The 20894-nt window shown below is 40.2% G+C and overlaps 1 protein-coding gene across 1 annotated transcript in view; it reads left to right on the forward strand.

Annotated features, from left to right (window-relative positions):
• The window catches only part of PDILT (protein disulfide isomerase like, testis expressed), a 29058-nt gene extending 13077 nt beyond the window's left edge, over window positions 1-15981 (forward strand). The window contains 9 exon segments of the mRNA XM_074919707.1: window positions 1414-1547; window positions 3811-3948; window positions 4684-4794; window positions 5629-5754; window positions 6697-6894; window positions 8261-8381; window positions 10328-10509; window positions 14104-14193; window positions 15910-15981. Of these exon segments, the coding sequence (XP_074775808.1) occupies window positions 1414-1547; window positions 3811-3948; window positions 4684-4794; window positions 5629-5754; window positions 6697-6894; window positions 8261-8381; window positions 10328-10509; window positions 14104-14193; window positions 15910-15981 (1172 nt within the window).
• Window positions 15982-20894: the final 4913 nt, after the last annotated feature.

Consider the following 20894-nt stretch of genomic DNA (forward strand, 5'->3'; position numbering starts at 1 on the left):
TCAAGAAATTAACTCAAATATTTTATGGAAGAGAGAATTTTTGAATGGTTGTCCTGGCAATGGACATAGCATGAAGTCAAACCCTAGGCTTTGTAAAATCATAATTTACAACTCCAAGGCCAGCAGAAACAGGCTACACAGGCTGTTTAAAGCAACCCAATAAAAAGATTAACCACATGAAAAATATGCTGAGGGGTTATATTGCTGACATCAGCTGCAAGACCTCAATTCTGCATTTAGACAGCAGAAGTCAAGCACTATGTGGCCACTAGATACTGCTCTGTGCTTTGCTCTGCAGCCTGTATACTCCAGAGCAGATGCCTGTCTGCTTCACCTTAAGAAAACAGTATTTTAAACTAGTTGCAGCACAGCCTGCTGCAAAATGACTTGATGGCATTAAAATGGTCTGACTCAATTTTGATCTTGTCATATCGCTAAAATGCATAATACCAGGACTTACACCTTTGATAATCCACTGGTACTGTACATCTTGACTCTTCACACTAGCACTTCACACCATACAGACTTTTTCATATATAGTTTTCATTAACCCTTTGCTGGACTCTTGCTCTACTCTGGTCCAACAAAAATGTCATACTCACAGAGTCTTACAGCTGAGATTTCCGTCTCCTGAGCCTCAATTTGTGGCTCAATTCCTCTGAAAACGTCATAGCTAGAAAATGTATTTTTAAAAGAAACTCAAGATTCCTAAAACTCCTGAAAGCTTGAAGAGAATTTACCAAATAAACAGACTAACTGCAACCTCAGTACAACTGGTAGCAGTAATTTGGAACCCAAAACCTGGAACAATCCAGAATTAAAAGGACAACTTTGACACTTCAGCTTTGCTTCCTCTGTCTAAACTGAACAGTGAAGCTGCAGCACCACAGAGGTATCTTAACATGTCTGTGTGCCTATCAGATTCCTTCTGCAGCACCGACAGAACAATTTTGACACCTAATTTAATTGAACAGACAGTTCAATAAAATCTGCAATTGGTTTGAAGCCATTTTGGATTAAACGTCAGGTCGATAACTCTTTATAGCTTACTGTGATTTTGGGACACATGAAATCTTGCAGCACAGATTTTCTACTTCTCTGAATTTCCTCACCTCTATTCTCCACATGTGATTAAGCAGTTAATTGAACATACCCCCATTTGCAGAGATCCCAGAAAACGCAGTACTGATCCACCGTTGATCTTCTAGAGTCAGCAATAGTTTAGTTACTAGAACCTGAGGCTGAATTTGGATGCCCCAAGACCACTTTGAATCAGCTGTGACCTCAGTCCTGAGGACCCCAATTCCATTTGTAGTCAGCATCCTTCTGCAACTGCACTGACTCTATCCTGATTGCACAGAAATTTCTGTCACTCATTTTGATGGTCATTTTAACTCTCTTTTCCTTCCACAGGAGTCAGACAGGCCTCAGCCTTTATTACATGGGTGAAAAGAAGAACAGGACCTAGCACTGTTTTAATCAACTCTACTGATCAGGCTGAAGCCATCATAAATGCTGATGATTTTGTAGTGATTGGCTTTTTTAAGGTAATTTACTGGAAAACTCAAAAGACTGGTTTCTGTTCCAACTTCAGGATATACTGCTTGCTATTGCCACCAAATCCCATACATCCAAAAGACCTAGAACTTGCCTGAAAACCCCAGCCCTCAGTTTTCTCTGCATTTTTAAAAATTTAATTGTCTCTATCTACTTTTTCAGAGCTACATAAGCACCCCTGGCAGAGGTAAGAACTTCTCACACCACAGCACTTTTCCTGAATAAGTACCCAGGCACAGAGACCTACCACTCTGAGAGCAGCTTCTGAAAGCGTGATGCTACAGCAGTGTTTGCACAGCCCAGGACACAGGAGACTTTTCTGTATTCTCAGGGCTTCTGCCAAACCATCACAAATTTGGTGACTGGTGGGAAGAAGGCAGAACTATTGACCTATTCTTACTTCATTTTATGCTTTTCTTTGGAGAGACTTAACTCGTTGGTGGTATGGGTTATACTGCTACTAGAGTCTCCAAATGCAGAAAGTTGTAATCCCTGCCCAGCGTGGTAACCGATCTAAAAATCTAGGGTTACCTGATCACTGCATTTCTATTCAAACATGGTATAAAATCATAGACACACATAGCTGCAGGCTGTCCTGGTGAAGGAGTGTTCCCCTCCTGCTTAAGTCCATAAAAAAGCAGTAAATATTGTCTAATATACTGGAGTGCCTTTTTTTCATCTTTCCATTTGGTGATTTAAACAACTTCAGTGATACTCAGGGGGGCAGAGCACAACTCCATGAGTATCACACTAACTGTGGTTTTTAGCTCCTGCCAGCTAAGAAATCTACATGGATAGGAAGTCAAAACATTATACTGTGTATGATCCAACTCATGGAGTCCTTTCTCAAGCAGATTCCTACGAGTTTCCAGAGCAGAATAAGGTACTTAGGATTTGGGGCTGAATGATACAGAACAATAGTCTAACAGTGCAAAATAAATTTTAGCTGTCAAGGCATGCAGTCAGAAGTCAGTAAAACAGGAATAGTTTTTTCCTGCTTTTTCAATGTGTCATTGAAATCTTTAATATCTGAAAAATTCAATCAAGGATTTGCTCTGACTAGAGAGACTTTTATGCTGGTATCTCTCTGCCCAGTTAAAAGCACAGTGTCTGGACTCATATCTGAACTGATAAGGTCCCAAATGTGTTGGCTACAGTGGATAGTCCAAGTTTTATGGATGTGGAAAACAGGATTCATTACCAAAATTCCCCACAGTAATAGAGCTGGTGAACACATACAGCATAATAGTGCAAACTGTGAAAATGCTCAGAGTGCCCAGAATTTTGCTTTGCAGCAATCTGCTTGCAGCCATTTATGAAGGCAGGCAGTTTCCAGTGCTGGGCCAGATTGAGAAGCCCTTGCTATTGCAGTGATGCTGGAGCATTCCCCAAACCATGCTGATAAGCAAATATTGCCTGCAGACGTGTTTGACTGGACTCCATGATTTCACTCAGGGGCTAAAATGACAACAGATGAGCATGAGTTAGGACATGTCAGAAATTTAAAGGGTGAAAGCCAACACATAGTGTCCAAGTAAATAAAGAGCTGTATTTGGCCTTCTATTAGTCACAGATTGCTCACAAATGTGAGTGCCAGGATGTGTTGGGAGGTCTCAGCATATAAATTACTAGTCATCTAGCATGAAATAATTTTCTGATCAGATGAAATCTGGAAGCACTGTTGCCTTTCATCATGCTTATTTACTATTAGTTTGAGGGTGGACAGCACAGTGACTGTTTGACAGATGTAGGAGTCAAGGTCCCTGCCTTGAAGAGCACTCCGTCAAAGAACCAAACGCATCAGTCAGGTCCTCTTGCAAGCAGAGAGCCCTCCTCCCTAATCCTTCACATACTACCGACCGCACAGACAAGCTGCAGCAGGGGAGCAGCTGGTGGCCCGATCCTTCCCCCTCTGCAGAAGTCTTTGCAGAGTATAGAAATGCCAGGGGAGTGCAGGGCAGATGAGATTAGTGCAGGAAGGACATAAGGGACCATACACCATCCATATTGATCCAGGCCAGCCAACACTATCTGGAAAGGCAAATGCACTAGTGGTGTGACAGCACTCCTAGAATCAACCCTATTGTGAAGATCTCCCCTTGAAGGCAAACATGACAAGTTATACTCACTTTACAATTACATTCTCCTGTATCACACAAACCTTTAGGGACCTGCCTCACCTGTGGTGCTCGCTCCTACACATCCTAGCAGGATACAGGACACAGTCTTAATAAATACTCTTTCTGGGACTAGGAACTTCACAATGACAGTGTGGAAGTTTTCTGTGAAACTGCAAGAGATGTGCCTGAGATGCCTTTTGGGATGACAGCCAGTGAGGACGTCCGTGCTAACTATGGCATCCAAAAGAACACTCTGGTTGTGTTTAAGAAGGTAGGAGTACAAAAGCCTAGCAGGGAAGGTACAACGAGCTGCTGTGGTAGCTTTGGGCTATGGAAAGACAGTTTGGGAATTCTTCAGATTAAATAATTTCCTAGCTGAAATTCAAACAACACAAAAAAGATCATATTTACAGACAAGAGAGACAAGTAGGAGGCAAAAAACAACCTCTGGACAACTGATATTTTCAATCTGGCTGCCTACATTCAGACTCCTAATTTATACTTAAGGATATGGATAAAATAGCTTTATTTTCCAACCCACATTCTAATCAACACATGCTGACAGGTTCAGTGAGTTTTGCTGACATTCACCTCTTTTCCTTTGTGTTGCTTCTGGCCAGGAATCTTCTTTTCTTCCAACCCACAACAGAAGAAGTGGCCAACAAGAAGAACAAAACTATACAGAAGTAGCACCAACATTTAGGCTATGAAGTAGTCAGACCAAGCACGTCTTGAGTGAGCGTATGCCACAGATAGTGTGTATAGATATAGAAAAGATCTTTCAGTACGTTAAGATTACTGAGCAAATTAAAACTGTCAGCTGTACCTTGAATTTTAGCTATACTCATGTTCTGTAATCTAGCTGTGACATTTATTTTACAAGTTATGGAATTTCAGTTACTGAGGATCATAAAACAGCAATGCCGAGAACATTTTAGAGTAAAGACAGTTTCTTCACTCCTATAGTTAAGGCCAACAACCTCACAAACTTCACTATTTGTCCAAGGGAAAACCTGTGCATAATGAAGTGCTTGAAGATGGCAGACAGAATAAACTGGATCTAACGAGGTTAATCAAAACCTTTACTTTGGATTTGGTCACTGAATATAATCTTGAGGTATGTGTATTTCACTATATTAACAAAAGCCACAGGAGAAAGACAGGAAAGACAGGAACCCATGCAGAAAAAGACTGAGGGAGCTATTCTGCTCCTTAGCATTTGAGAATTTTGTTTGATTGTTAGATGAGGCCAGCCCTAAACACATCTAGAAACACCAGCAGAACCCAACAGACAGCTCTTAGTCTAATCCAGGCCAAAGGATGCTTCCCTCTGGCAGGATGTTGTTTCTTAAAGGGGAACGGCTGGCCAAACGGTGAACTTGCCTGAACATGCAAACACCTCCCTCCTGTGGAGCCTGGGCTGCTTCTGCAGCAACTAGGTGGGGTGGGAGGTTGGAAGGTCAGCTTCTGATCATGGAGTGGCATGAGAAAAAGGGCAGTTCTGTGCAGGGAAGGAAATGTAAGCTGCTGATGCCACCCAGAAGTGAAGGAGGTGCCCCAACCAGATCTAGTTCCTGCAGCTGCTGCAGTTGGGCCTCCCTGGGTAACACCACCTTTTCCTTTCAGCACATCTTTAGTATTAATTCTTCAGTGTGTGTTATACAGGAGGTCACACTAGAAGATCACAACAGTCCTTTCTGACTGTAAAAATCTATGAATAATGACGAGGATTTTCCTGGAACAAAGAAAACACTCAGCTGCTGCTGATTCTTCTCACTTTATCTGCTTTAAAACAAAGAAAAAAATCCAACAGTTATGGAAATGATTGGGAACTGAGTCTTAAAAAGTAAAATTTGCAATAGCAGAACTGAATGATACTGATACACTGAGCCTCTCATTCACTATACTGCTTACAAAGAGTGGAACAGATGTTGAGTCTTTTGTTTCCCAGACATCTGTGAAGATTTTTGATGTCCCTGTTGAAAATCACATCGTGCTGTTCACCCCAACGAACTCGGAGACATTCAGTGCAATTTATGAAAACTACAAGTCTGCTGCTGTGGAATTTAGAGGAAAGGTTTGTAATGCTGAATCCTACTTTGAAAATATGAATGCCAAAAGATCAGTGGAAAAACACTCACCAACACTACTGGTAAAAGTACGCTGCTGTCAGTCTATCTTCTAAGACCATCAAGCCATTTAAAAACAGTTTTAGTAACTATTCTTTGAATTTGTTAAGGACACAAGCAGAAAAATAAATGCCACTTAAAAATTATTCTTTAAAACACAAAGATCACAGAAACCAACACTAATTCTAGCTGCTCCAAATAAACCTGTTTCTGATTTTACAAATATGACTTTCTAGGAGCAACTTCCAACCAAAGATAGTTTGCTATGAGGATCTCAGAGTATTGCCTGAACCAAGAGCTGGAACCAGCTACAAAACCCGATAAATACTGCAAGGCATCTGCACAGCCTTGCTTGTAGCACACGTGTTTGCGTGTATATAAACAAGTACAGGCAGTCATACACAGAAGTATTTCAGTTTTCCATTGTCAATCACTGTGGTGCTACTCCTCCTTCAAGTATGTGAGACATTGAAGAATAGTAAGTCATCTCGTAATAAAATATCACACATTAGTATTGGTAAAGACATACAGATTATAGGTGTTTCAACTCTTTTGTCCTGTTAAGAATTATTAAGAAGAGCACTAGGAGTTTTGAGGGGTAATTCAAAAGCTTTACTAAAATAGGTGATAGCAAACCACTGTGAAAGGACATAGGGGAAAGCTCCATTCCTCCTGGCTGCTTTAGCATTTCTTATTATATAGGATCAAGGTATGATAAAGTCCACAGAGCTGCTGGTTATGGGACTGAAACTGAAAAATGGTTCTACACAATTCCTTGTATTTAAAGTTAGATCCTAACCCACTGCCAAGCTCCATGGTCCATTTCTCTAAAATGATTGAACCAAAGCTGGAAGACTCAACCAGACGCATAACTCTCTCTTTATTATCAGATTATGTTTGTCTTAGTGGATACTAACGAAACAAGGAATGGACGAGTTTTTGAGTATTTTCGCATCAGGGACATTGACGTTCCTGCCGTGAGAATCCTAAATCTGACAAGCAATGCAAAGTACAAAATGCCTGCAGACGAGGTGACTGTGGAAAACCTAAAAGAATTTTGCCAGAGCTACCTAAGTGGAAAAGCAAAGGTATGTCCATTATTAATGAGATGCCCCTCTACTACACCAGCTAAAACACTAATGAATTTGCAAAACATCCCCTTAATTTACTCTCACTGTAACATATTCATCTACAGTTGTTGAGAGAGCATTGCTCTGTATTTAACACTGAGGTGGACTACAAAGTCCTCCACTTCTTCTGTGTAGAAACTGGATAAATAATTTGTGGCCCAATATTTTAGTTGATTTCAGCTGATGTATTTTAGTGGTTTAAAAACTCCCTATGTCTCAACCAATACTATAATGGAGATGTAGTTGGGAGAGATGCAAACAATGACTGCAACCAATTTTGATGTTACAGAAAAGTCCAGTAAATAGAAAACTGACAGTTTCAGAGTGGAGTAAGATTTGGTATTTGTTGTAAACAAGTTTATCAGAGTGAAATTCCACAGGGGAGATCATTCCCACTGGTAAATATAGTAGCTGTTGTCATAATGAGGCATCCTCCTCCACACTCGTGAAAATTACATTAAAATGTATTGGTGCTCTTCAGGGTGATTTGTTTTCATCATGAGGGGAAAAGGCAGAATTTAAGAGATTCAAGTAGTAGATCTTGATTTCAGCGTTTGAAGGGAGGCAGAAAGACAGAAGAGGTGGGGATGTCACTTCTTCTCTGCCAAGATCTGCTTGAATGGCACACTCCAGGGAACAGCTTCCATGGGGAATGCGTGCCTTTCTACTACTGCACTGTGTGTAAAAGAAATCAAATTCCTGGAAGTGTTCAAGTCCAGGTTGGAAGGGGCTTAGAGCAACCTGATGTAGTGAAAGTCTCTGCCCATGGCAGGGGAGTTGAATTAGGTGACATTTAGGGTCCCTTCCATCCCAAATCATTCTATCACTCTATAATATGAAGTTGCCAGCTAATATACTGTTAATTGTAGGAGTCATGTAGGGCCTGTGATTAGTGGTGAACATAGATTTAAGCAGCAATGCACACTTTCTTTTGTGTTTTGTATCAGTTTTGAGAGCCCACAATAGGTAAGTTTTTCAGCAGGCAAGCTTCTGAACACTGGGAAACAAGCATTCAGGACAACGAATGCAAATGTGTTCCAAAGGGTCATTTTCTGATAATCTACTATGGTGTTTGTATTCAAGAGAGGGACGAGTAATTCCAACTACCAACTATGCAGGAGTGTGAGACCCCAGCTCCATGCTGAAGGGAGAGAAGGTGGGAGCACATGAAGGCTGGCTAGGATATAGAGATATAAAAAAATAACACACAGTAGTAGTGCACATTAGGTATAGAAATGTCCCATCAGTCTCACATTAACTTGAGTTGGAGTACTGTTTCTCAGTGCTCCCTGCATGTTCACAGCAGTATTTTGTTTCTGCTTAGCTACATCTCTCTAGTGAAGAAATTCCAGAGGACTGGGACAAGATGCCTGTCAAAGTGCTTGTTGGGAAGAATTTCAACAGGATTGTCTTCAATAAGACCACGACTGTGTTTGTTATGTTTTGTAAGTGCTATTGTTGTATTCAGATTTTAAACTGCTTCACAAATTGGAAGTGAAAAATGAAAGCTCATGCTTACATGCCAAACTAATCTTTGCACTTTATAGAAACTGAGTTTAATGAATTTTTGTTGCCCAGTGAAAGCACTGAAGAAAAAACTGTGTCATATCTATAGAAACATTGTGATACCTTTGCTGACTTAAGGTTGCACTGAATAACACTGGATCCCTTTAGTAAATATTTGTCAAGGCCGTATCAAATCTTAGTGTTGAAAGACAAAATGACACTAGAACGTCATGTTTTACAATGGAACATTACAGCCTGCTGTATAGTATGAGTCAGGCTGTCTTCCAAGGACAGAGAGAGAGAGTTAAGTGAGGCTGTCTGGTTATAATGCTCTAGGATTAAATCCCAGAGAGGACTTGTGGTTTAGCAAATCGTAACTCTTTTCCCTCTTCTGTCTGCAAGGGAAGTGGCTTTCCTGCTTGACTCTTCCCAGCAAGAAATCACTGCCCTATCCCTGTACCAGCCAGCAGGGATTAGTTCATGCCTTAGTTGTTTCAACAGAGCAAACATGCAGCATTAACATAAATATAGACAATTAGCTGTACTGCCCTGAATTTCAGAAATTATTAAAGGTAGTATGTTCCTGCAATCTCCTTGTTGGCTGCAGCCATTTCACTCATACAAGTCATTTTTACATTTCAGTATCATGAACAAACTGATCTAAGCAGGAATTAAACGAAGTCCTCTGGAAATGAAAGGCTGGTAAATGGGATGTAGTGTATTCAGGAATTTTAATTCCATCTAAACTGAGTATGAGCATTGTTCTCATGACTGAAGGATTGCGACTGTGTTGTATTCTACTTAAGGGGATACTGGGTTCTCAGCAGTTTGCCTTTTTACTAACCTGCATGAGTGCAGTGCTCAGAGTCAAAACACCACCATATCTCAAAATCCTCCTTTTACTGTAAATATAGTATAGTTTATGAACAGAGTTAATTTTAGTATGCAGAAAGCATTTTGTGCTTCTGGCAAATAATTCACCATGTGAATGATGCAAGACTTACTTGGGTTGCATTGTTATCTGGTATGCCTCTCCAGCAAAGTCATATGGTGAGCGTTGTGTGTTATATACATAAAAGGCGACACAGAGCTAAAGCAGCACTGCTATCAAAAATGCATTAATGAATAGCTAGCTATCACTACATTAAAACTCATGAAATTCATGAAGGGTGAAAGTCTTCAAGTAGATACTGACCACAAATGAAATTCAAAACCCTGTGTCACGGTTTAACCCCAGTCAGGGACTAAGCCCCACACAGCTGCTGGCTCACTGCCCCCAGTGGGATGGGAGAGAGAATCAGAAGAGTAAAAGTGAGAAAACTCATGGGTTGAGATAAAGACAGTTTAATGGGTAAAACAAAAGCCATGCACGCAAGCAAAGCAAAACAAGGAATTCATTCACCACTTCCCATTGGCAGGTAGGAGCTCAGCCATCCCCAGGACAGCCGGGCTCCATCACATGTAACAGTGACTTGGGAAGACAGACACCATCACTCCAAATGTCTCCCCCCTTCCTCCTCCTTCCCCCAGCTTTGTATACCAAACATGACATCATGGTATGGAAAATCCCTTTGGTCAGTTGGGGTCAGCTGTCCTGGCTGTGTCCCCTCCCAACTCCTCACTGGTGGGGTGGTGAGAGAAGCAGAAAAGGCCTTCACTGTGTGTAAGTGCTGCTCAGCAGTAACGAGTCCATCCCTGTATTACCAATGCTGTTTTCAGCACAAATCCAGAACACAGCCCCATGCTAGCTCCTATGAAGAAAATTAACTCTATCCCAGCCAAAACCAGCACACTAAGTTTAAGGTCTAAATGGGTCCCAGTGATTGTATCAGCACATGCTCTTCTGCCAAACTGTATCCTTCTACTTTCTTTTTTAAATTTGCAGATGCCCCTTGGTCCTATGACTGCAGAAAACTCCTGCCAATCTGGGATAAGCTAGGAGAGCAATATGAAAGTCGCAAAGACATAATCGTTGCAAAGATAGATGTCACAGCAAACGACATCCTGTCTGTTGGATTAGATCGCTATCCATTCTTCAGACTCTTTCCTGCTGGACCGGGTTACCAGGTGAGAAGCTCTTGGGGAAGAACATGGAGACAGAGATGCACACATATGTGTGTGTATGTGTGTGTTAGCATGTGTGCATGTGTCAGGGTGAGAAAGGAGTCTTTTAAGCAAGAAAACTTTAGTCCTCATCTACTCAACATTGGATTCATTGCTGTCAAGGACCTGTATTAGAGGAGAAATGCTTCTATTGTCTTCTCCTATGTGTGAGGCTGTGTCAAGAGCCCATGTATCATTTATCAACTTGGACCTACAAGTCAATACAGCCTTACATTCTGCTGTTTAACAACCTCCAATCTGCCTGTTGGGTTCTAGCAACAGTCTCAACTCAGAGTGAACTCACAGATACCTCCTCACCATTGCAGTGCCTTTTTACTTCAAACCATGACAAGAGATGTACTGTCACAGAACTACACTGTGCCAATTGTTTCTGGAGCACGTATGACTATGGCCTCTAAAATGCTGGTACTACTCTTGTTACATCCTCTACATTTTCATAAAACCCAAATCCCCAATCTTTCTTCTATACACTTACGCCAGTAATTTTACTTCATTCCAGTATCACAGCCTCAACTGGGAATAAATATTTGTTGTCAAGACCAATGATCTTCACAGTATGCTACCTAATGCATCAGCTATGTTACAAACTACTCAGAAAATGCTGCTAAAAAGGAGGCAAAGAAAAATGTTAAATACATTCCTCCATCCATGTAGATAATCTAATTAAAAAGAAGATATCTCTGAAGCAAAAGAAAAATTAAATTCTAAGATACTATTATAATTAAGACATTACTAAGCTTTTCATTTTTCTTCTTAGTCCTAAACTTAAATTAAATTCGAAGACATTTGCCCATGTCCTCATTTAATCTTTGAGGGAGAGATTTTCCTCTTGGATGTGCATGCACAGCTTCTAATGAATTGAACTGTAGTCCTGCACACTCAAACTGTATTTAGTCTTTATGCAGGAAAGCAGAAACCCATTAAATGCTCATAATAAATGCCAGTTTGTCAAATAATATCAGTAACAACTTTCATTAACTATTAAGGGATTGTTTCATACTTACAAATATCCTGGAATTAAACAGTATTTGAAATTCAAGTTCTTCCCTGTGCACCATGTTTTTATACTAGTTCCCTCAACTTCAGAGATTTTAACTTGTATTTGACTACCAGTGCAGGTGCCCTGTAGATGCCCACAGTCCTGCAGACCCAAGTGTTCCCGCCTTCTTTCTTATGGCACTGTATGAACAGCTGGCCACAGGCATCTGTACTCACTACAATCATAAATTATCTGAGACACACTCAAGCCATTAGTACGCAGTCATTGGAACTGCTCTCAGCCATTTCCTACACAACCAGTAGTTATACCATGAATTCTCCCATATATACTTGACCTTTTCTAGAAGTTGACCAAAGTCAGAGCACAGTATACAAATGTAGTATCACAGTGTGTCAAGGCTCAGAGTATCTACTGTGTTTTTCACTGTATAGGCACCGTCCCAAAATTACAATCCCTACTCCCTTATTCTGGCCATTAAAAAAGCAATAGAAGGGGCTTGGAGCTGAGGAGGAACTATGTTCAAAATGGAGAAAAAGAGGAACATGAAATATATATAGTCCATCAACAACAGCTGATGCAACCTTGATTTCACAGAGATCTTTTCCAGCCTTCAGTATTTTGCTAGTGTTAGAAATGCAAACACATGAGCTTTCCAATTACCTCTACCAATCCTTTGCATTAAGGACTAAGGATGAACTGAACACTGGCGCAGAGGCAGTAGGAACTCTAAAGATGAAATAACTACTAGAAGACTCTAGAAAGCACATCAAAATGCACATAAAGGAAACTCTAGAAAGCACATCAAAATGCATGTAAAGAAATCTGAACCTGCTCCTGATGAACTAAGGGAAACGTGGCTAACATAAAACCACCCAAAGCTGTTTTCTAGAACTGGCTTATCACGCCCTCTGGCCACCACACACACCCTTACACCTCCTTAAAGGCAAAGCCATGGCCTGAACACATTATAGTGCAGTCCCTTCCAAGCAGTCTCACCTGCTGTGCTCATATTAGATACTACCCTCTGAACAGAAGTACCTCTTAGGACTTCAGGCTATTAACTTCTTTCCAGCAGACTGTCATTCTTTAGTTTGTGTAGGAACAGGTTCAGCTTTTCCTTAAGTTAATGACAAGTTACCTTCTTACTTTCAGTGGATACAAAACTAGATGCATGACAATATTTTAAAATCAGGAGCCACTTCCAGTTAACTTTTGTTAAGTAGAGTTGGATGAGCTAAGAGACCTCTATCTATATCTGGGTGTTTAAGCATGTGCCCAGTTTTCCAAAGCACCATCTGAGTGTTTCTATGCTGGGGAACAGTTACAGCCAGAGCTTCAGGAACAAGAAACTAAATCTGATGAATTACGTGGAGGAGGGAGTGACCAGGCATCATCTGAGCTCCATCTGTGAAGCTGATGAACAACTCATCCACTGTGTCATCCACTCTAAATTTAAGAGAAAAACAGGCAGCCTTTCAGATAGGTTTAAGATGATTCTATTTGTTTCAATGGATTCTGTGAGAAAAATAACATTTACATACTCTTATGCACTGATTACTCTAATGAGAAGTGTTGACACACATCCTCAGTAACCAGCATAGGGATCAGCTTCTTCTCTGGCTTTACAGGTCTTTGGGATCAGAGAAACTGCTGTTCCAGCCATCATCAAAGTCGATAAAAATCAAGACTCATCTGAACATATTAATCACCTCTGGAGGAATCAAATAATCTTCCTTAAGAAACTTAAGCTTGCAAACATAAAAAAATAACTTCAAGGCTGCCACACTTTTTTATTACAAGAGAATACCTTACTGAACAGAAATACCAAACCTGTGTATACTTTTAGTGAATTCACTAGAGAATGGAATTGTTTTGTTTAAAGTCCTTTGAACTCAAATCAAGCATAAGAGTAACAAGTGTAAAGTAACAGACCATTACTGGTCTCAGTGGGAGTTACGTGAGCTTAACCCAAGTGAGAATAGGCCTCTGCCTATTTCTAGATCTACTCAGACAACAGCAGACAATTCCCAGTGTCATGCACAGAAGCTTCTACAACTTTTTGTTAAAAGACTTGTGAAAGATCCTTTCATACTTCTAGAGAGCAAAGGTATTTGGGGAGAGATCTTTAAAATACAGTATGGTGCCTAGACCTACTCACAGAATTTAAAAGCTCTAAACTGAAAGTGCTTCTCCCATTAAACTTTCTCAGAAGAAAAACTAATGTCATTGCTCATCTTCCTCCTGTTCAAGCTGTGCAACTGATAATTCTGGACTGTGTATTTCAAAACTTTTTCAGAATTTGAATTTCCATCAAAATCTTTAGACAGCTTTGAATATCAAGACTCTGTTCTTCAAAATATCTGGTAAATGTTTATCATTAAAAACAGAAAAGACACCGATGTCAGTAGTTGCCCTTGCTTTCTAAACTGAGAAAAGTCTAGAGTTTGGTCAGCCTAAAGAACTGAAATCCTCCAGCTGATTACGCTGTTATTTCCAGCATATTGTGTACAGAGTTAAATATTTAAAACTCTTTTCAGGAAGTGGCCTACGCTGGAGAGCATACCTTGGAGGCATTTTCTGAATTCTTAGAAGAACAAAGCAAGACAAAACCAGAACCAGGAGAGGAGGTAGGATTTGATCCTGACACTGACTGATCTGTTCTGTCATCTAAGGCATATTCACACCTTGTATAGGCATACCTGAACAGCTTATAGCATAGCTACATGTATGGGCTTCAGCCACTGCTCACGTCAATGCTTGGGGGGTTCTTACCAGCTCTTAGCTGGTTTCAAGCTGACTAGCTTCATGTGACCATGCTAGCTGCAGTCATATACCACTGCCTGGCAAGCACACACCCACTCACATCCTTGTTTTCATCACACAAAAACCTCTTCTCCCACTGCTCATGTTATCACTGAGTCACTACGTTAACGTTCTGGCGGTAGTAAGTACTACATGGCAGACAGGAACCTGCACCCTGACAGCAAAACTTTGTCAGGATTTTAGCTGGAAAAAAGAAACCACAGATAACTTCGTTTCAGCTGGAGTGGTTCAAATATGTATTGCCCACCTTATCTTGTCCATTCAGGGCAGCTTCTCTTCTTCATAAAGCAAGGGCACAACAGAGCAGATGTCCCCTCTCTTGGCAATCACGTTATAATTATTGTCTGATTCCTCAACCCTTTCTCCTCCTCTGTAAATAATCATTAGTTGTCCCATATCAGCCTGTTATTTAAACCCAGACATTTCACTGCAAAAAGACATACTGTAAGTGAACAACATGATCAAGCTCTGCACAGACAGCTCCAAGTAAGCCTGACGTATAGATGGAGAAACTGTCCACCTAGTATAAGAATCATGAGCTTGTTCTGCCTGGAAGTGAAGCAGATCCACAGGGTAGAAATAGTTATCATTAACGCTCTTTTCAACTGGTAGGGAAACTGCCTGTAGGTGGAGAAACAGTTTTGAGTTTTCAGACTTATTTCCACCAGAGGCTTTGATTTGCTCCTGGTGGTTACAGATGAAGAGAGAGATGACTAAACTAATACTGGGACACGGAAGTCTGCAATGAAGTACCAGACATCCAGCTTTGCACAGCCATTGCACAATTCTGTTTTCCAATACCCAAAGCCTATGTTTGGTGTCTGTCTCTGTTGCATGTTCTTTAGTGATGTGTTTGAAGCAGATCTGTTGAGGCCTACACACAGTCTTTTACATGCAATGTTAGAGCTGTATACATTCTGTCATCTCTTCTTCATGCTTTATTTCATGTTAAAGAATAAGTAAAAGAGACAGTTTAGGAAACACCATTCAAAAACATGCTCTGTGTAGCAAAAGGGGTAAGTAATTGGCATTTGCTCATCTGTTCACATTCTCCACCCTTATCTGACACCCACAAAATTTTCCCAGAAGACTGCAGTATTAGACCCTTTGAAGCACAGTGCTTGATGTGAAGTCCCCTCTTCATCCTCACCTCAGGGCATTCAACACACAAATGAGATAAATAAAAAGGCAGTTTCTTTTGAGATTGCCTAGGAGAGACTGTCTTATGCCCACCAGTTTATCAAACACGGCTTTCCAAGTTCTTATTAAACCTTCACACAAAGCCTCATCTAAGCTTTGCCATAAACCAGTGCAAAGGTTTAAAAACAAAACACATTTTAGCAACAGCTGCACTACTTCTGACCTCATTAACAAGCCCTCAAGTTCCTTGGTTGAAAAGATGAAAATTTGCATTTCATATAATCTTAAAAATTTTTTTGGAAGTAAAGAATTACTAGAGCAATTCTCTTTGTGAACATCAATAATAAGCAGCTTTGCTCTTGCATTTCTTTTTTTAAAAGGATCCTTCGGGAGGAATCAAGGAGGATCTCAGCCAAAAAGAGACTGTAATAACAGAGAAAGAAGAACTTTAATAGTACAGAGACAGAACAAAATTCTGAGGATTGTGGGGAATCCTTCCTGGAAGGAACTCACTGGAAGAATGAATCATCTCAAGTAAACACACAGCTGGATCAAAAAATAAAAGTGAAGAATTCAGTATCAACTGCTCATTATGTGTGACCTCTTTTCTGAATCCAATTTAACTCCTAGTCTTACTAGGATCAGTTGCTATGGGTTCTTAAAATATTGACAATTTTGCTTAAATAATGCCTTTATTATCAGTAAAACTGCTCTCATTTAGAAAGGTATATGTGCCATGGAACATGGATGAAGATATAAAACTTACTTCTCAACAAAATCTGCAACAGGTTTGCAACCAGTTGCTCTCCAATTTACCTTAAGACAGCCCTATTGTTTTCAAGGGAGATTAACTGCTCCCAGAAGAATGGGACAAACATTGCAAAGACCATTTCTATAGTGATCTTCAAAATAAGCAATCAAAGCTAGGGGCTATGCCCGAAGGGGCACCAAGGGGCAGTTCATGATTTTTTTATTATCAAGCTGTAGAAAACGCATGAATCAAGATATAATTTAATTGCAGTACGAAAAATATCATACCTAATACACAAAGTCACAAGTATGATTCATATTTTAGTTACGTTAAGTCCCCTAACCACCCCACACATGATATAGAAGTGCAGCTGGTGAGACTGGTGGACAACAGTAATTTCTTCCTGCAATGGCCAGATAAAGCAGAAATAATTCTGAAAATCTGAAACTTTCTCACTACATAATTAGAGAAGATAATTTATTACTATTTCATTTCAAAAGCAGATTCCTGAAGTCTTTGTTCCCAACTTGTTTATGCTAATAAGTTACTCTCCTATGTAAGCAAAAGAAAAAAGGTGAAAACTTATAGTTCATGACAGATGGCTTGTTTACTATCCAGTCTGCAATCTGTAATTAAATATCCACACTTAGAGATTTAAGATGAAATATTAACTTCTCTTTACTTCATAGTTCTCGCAAATAAATAGCACTCAACCTCCAACACACTCACCTCATGAGGCATTGGCCTTCATTGATGAGGAGTTAGCAAGAAGACACAGAAAGTAAAGCCATTTATGTTGACACTTCACAGGCAGAGTTTAATCTCTGCTGGGTCTAATGTTCGTTGTGACTGCAATTAAATCCTCTTAATGGAAGAGGATTCTTGTGGAAGCATGTTCAGTGCTAGATCACCATTACCTAATATGGTCTGCCTGGGTTTTGTAGGTCTTGGACCTAGCTTCTTCAGCAGTTTACTTAGACTATCTGAAATTGGTGAAGACCACTGATCAGATGGGCTCCACTCATTCAGGTTTCTGCCAGCTGCAGCTCCCTCCTCTGTCCCAGCAATATTACCTACAATGGGAAAAGGAGCTTAAAAGTCAGGATGGTAGATCTGAGAGATGCAGTCCACTCCTTCACTTTTAATTGTGAACCACAGCTGAGCTGTTACTATTTAAAGCAAAATTCTTTGAAGATGCCAAATAAAGTTTAATTCTCACATTTTTAGGACAGAGCAGATTTTTGATAGAACTGCAATACAGTGCAAATCAAATCAAAGTCTCACTTAGAGGCAAGAGGAAAATATGGAATCCCAGATACCAGGGTGCTGGTTTTTTTTTTTAAAGAGATCAACCGAAGTTTGCTGTGAGTGGAAACTCCCACTCCAGCTGGACAGCGTGGGATGCAGTTAACAGTGATTCTCAGCACCCTTGTAAGAGGACTTTATTTATAAATATCACAGAGAAACAATGACTTGTCAATTCAACTACTGAAGTATGCCAATACTGTTTCTCTTATACACAGCTAAAGAAGTCAATTCTCCTTTGGACATCAAACACAAGTTCCCTGGGACACTGCCAGAAGGGCCTTGCGCAAAGTAAACCTGGTCACTGCTGGATATTGGGCTTCGTTTAACTTTCATTTAACATTGGGCATTCATTAACAAACCAAAGCCCTTGTTTGATATCCTGGGAGATCAGATAAGAACGCAAATGAGACGAACTGAATCCCCAAGAGAGGGAAGTGTCAGCATGCTTTCCCTTTGCTGCTTGCAACATGATGATATTTGAATGGCAGTACCACCAGTATATTTTGAACAACTATTAAACACAGAAGCCATAATCTTTTAATTAGTTTCCTCAGAGAAAAATGGAGCAAGCAATGTTCAGCACCACTCTGTATCTGGCAGATGGGTTTACCATTCAAGATAATGAAAAAAATTAATTTTCACTGCGCTTACCCACTGTACATGAGGCTCAATCCTGAAACTGCTATCTATCTTATTATAAGGTGCAAGATTGCATATTAATGAAAACATGTGCCATCTCGGCAAATGATGTTCTCATTTCTTTTCCAGCCACTCTCAGATGTTGTGTCAAGACAAGGGGCCAAGTGCAGACTCACATGCCATGTCCTGATGCATGACAACAGCTGCAAATCTACTTTATAAAGCATCTGGTAAAAGTCAGCCTGAAAGGCAAGTCTTCAGTGGTTGAAAGTCGCCTCGCTACTGGCTGGGTTGGGTTGGCTTCCTCCAACCCTCGACCATGGCAGGATATGCCCTCCGTGCCTGCCAAGTGGCCATGCACACTGTCTCATTTTTTCCTTCGACCCAAGTCAGTTCCAGAATATTTTCCTGGAACAAAAGTTTAAAAGTGTTTTAACCAGATTCAGATAGCCCACCATCACCAAACCTCCTCTGTTGCACCAACTTCTATCAGTTTAATAAAGAAAACTTGTAACACTCTCTGTAGTGGCTTCTCAACTGTCATAAGCAGAATTGAGCACTAAATGTCTGAAATGGAATTACTTCCTCAAGATCTGCTAAGTGAAACACTACTTTTATTTTAGTCTAAACATGAAATGTATCTGTTAAATTTTAAAGAGTATATCATTATAACAGTGCTAAAACATTCTAAAAATTATTTAAACCCACGCAAAAAAGAAAAATTAAAAAAAAATCAATGCTTATTAGTCAAATTTGTCCCTGTAAATGAACACCAATATATTGAATGCACCAATATCACTGGGTTTTAATCATATGAAAAATTTCCCCATGCACATAAATAAGCCCTATCAATTAAGTCCAACAGGACAAAGTAAAGAGATAACAACGTGCACCAACTGCAGAGCTGGTTTAATCTGCAGTGTCAACATGAAGCAAGCAGTGGAAGGAACTCACAGCTAGGAATCTTATTTATAAAAATACACAAACAAAATGTGAAGCATGGCAAAGTTTAACACAAAAAAGGAGGTAAACCTGAACCATTCCCAAGAAATGCTGACTGTTTTTTTACTAAATGGCAGCCTATTCTGCCTTAAAATACAAGCTTTGAGCACCTTGCAGATAGCAGTTCATCTCATTAAGTTCTTTTCTTGGGAAAAAAAACATGGTTCAGAATTTACAATCATTCATAAATGCTCAGATGCACAGGAAAAATAATCAATTCTAAAGAGAAATGCAGTAATTCTTTTCATCTTTACAACAACTTCATCCTAGCTTAACTCCCTTGGAATTACTCTCAGCTGGCAGCAGGATAATAACCAGAAACAGAACCACAATACATTAAAAGACATTAATACAAATGCACAACAAATGCATTGACTGTTCAAAAAACCCTGATGTGTGGAAGTGGCATAACTGGTATAAATCAAAAGGTCTGGCTTGCATTGCTTGGTTTCTGCAGATATATATACATGTTATATGCTAGAAGACTGATGGGGATGGCCAGAGGGAGGTGTCTAATTCCAGCATTTCAAGCATTTAATTCAAAGACTTGGATTGTCAAACTTCATGTTAGGAAGCCTTCAACTCTGTCTTGCCTTTCTCTCACACTCACTCCTGAAAGCAAAGAGAGGGGAGTTTGCTGCAAGGCCACAATGATTTTATACAGCAATATTAATGAAAAGGAACAATTCACACATACTATTGTGTTAACTCAAGTGAAGTTTGGCTGATGGAAATTACTCAGCTCAGATGTTTGAAAAGCATTCATGTGGCTGTGTTCATTTAAAACTTTGATTTGGGAAATGCTTTAAACCCAGCTGTCCCCTGGGCTTGTGGCCACGCTATTGCGTCTGTGCATCAAGAGTCCCACACAAGCTGACAGTCATTCACTCAAGTCTGTGTCCGATTCAGAGGGCTTCCAGGTGGATTTCACTGCTCACGTTTCACACTTGATTCACAACATTGGGGAACTAGTGACCGAAAGGCCAAGCCAAATTCAGCTTTTTCATTAGTCTCAGAGGAGGCCGCTGTTTCTTGTGGCACAGTGCTGGACCAAGAGGAACACACATTGCCCAATGTGCCCTCAGTTTCCAGTTTCTGAGAATGACCTTTGGAAATATTTGTTTTATGTAAAACATTGACAGAACTAAAGCTGTGCCAGCTCTGCTGCCCACCCCTCTTGCCACTGAACAAAGATGCAGTGGTTGCCTTTTAACCAGAGCCTGCCAGCCACGCTACCCTGGGTCCTGGGTGGGGAATTCACCAAACATGGCCCCCCACCATTCACATGTTGGATCTGTATCTGCACTTACACACCATGCAGTGAACAATTAAATAATCGAGTTCTCCCCCTCCCCAGCAAATAACACCTTGCTGCATTGCATTCGAGCTCTCCTGGGCAAATGCATGTTACCAACAACTGCAACCAGTGAATAATAAATATTAATAAAGCATTTAATTGGAATCTTATTGAAAAGCACTTTCACCAGCACAGCGGGCAAGACTCCCCTTGAACAAATGCTGTCTGCTTGCCAAGTACAACATAGGTAGAATCATAATTAGTCAGCAGAGGCTAAGGACCATACATGTGTAAACATCACTGCTGAAGCCTGAGCTTTTCAAAGCATCTATTTAACAGACTGAAATAATTTGGGAATTCTCCCTAAA

Source organism: Athene noctua, chromosome 15 (genome assembly GCF_965140245.1).
Source record: "Athene noctua chromosome 15, bAthNoc1.hap1.1, whole genome shotgun sequence".
NCBI classification, from domain to species: domain Eukaryota; kingdom Metazoa; phylum Chordata; class Aves; order Strigiformes; family Strigidae; genus Athene; species Athene noctua.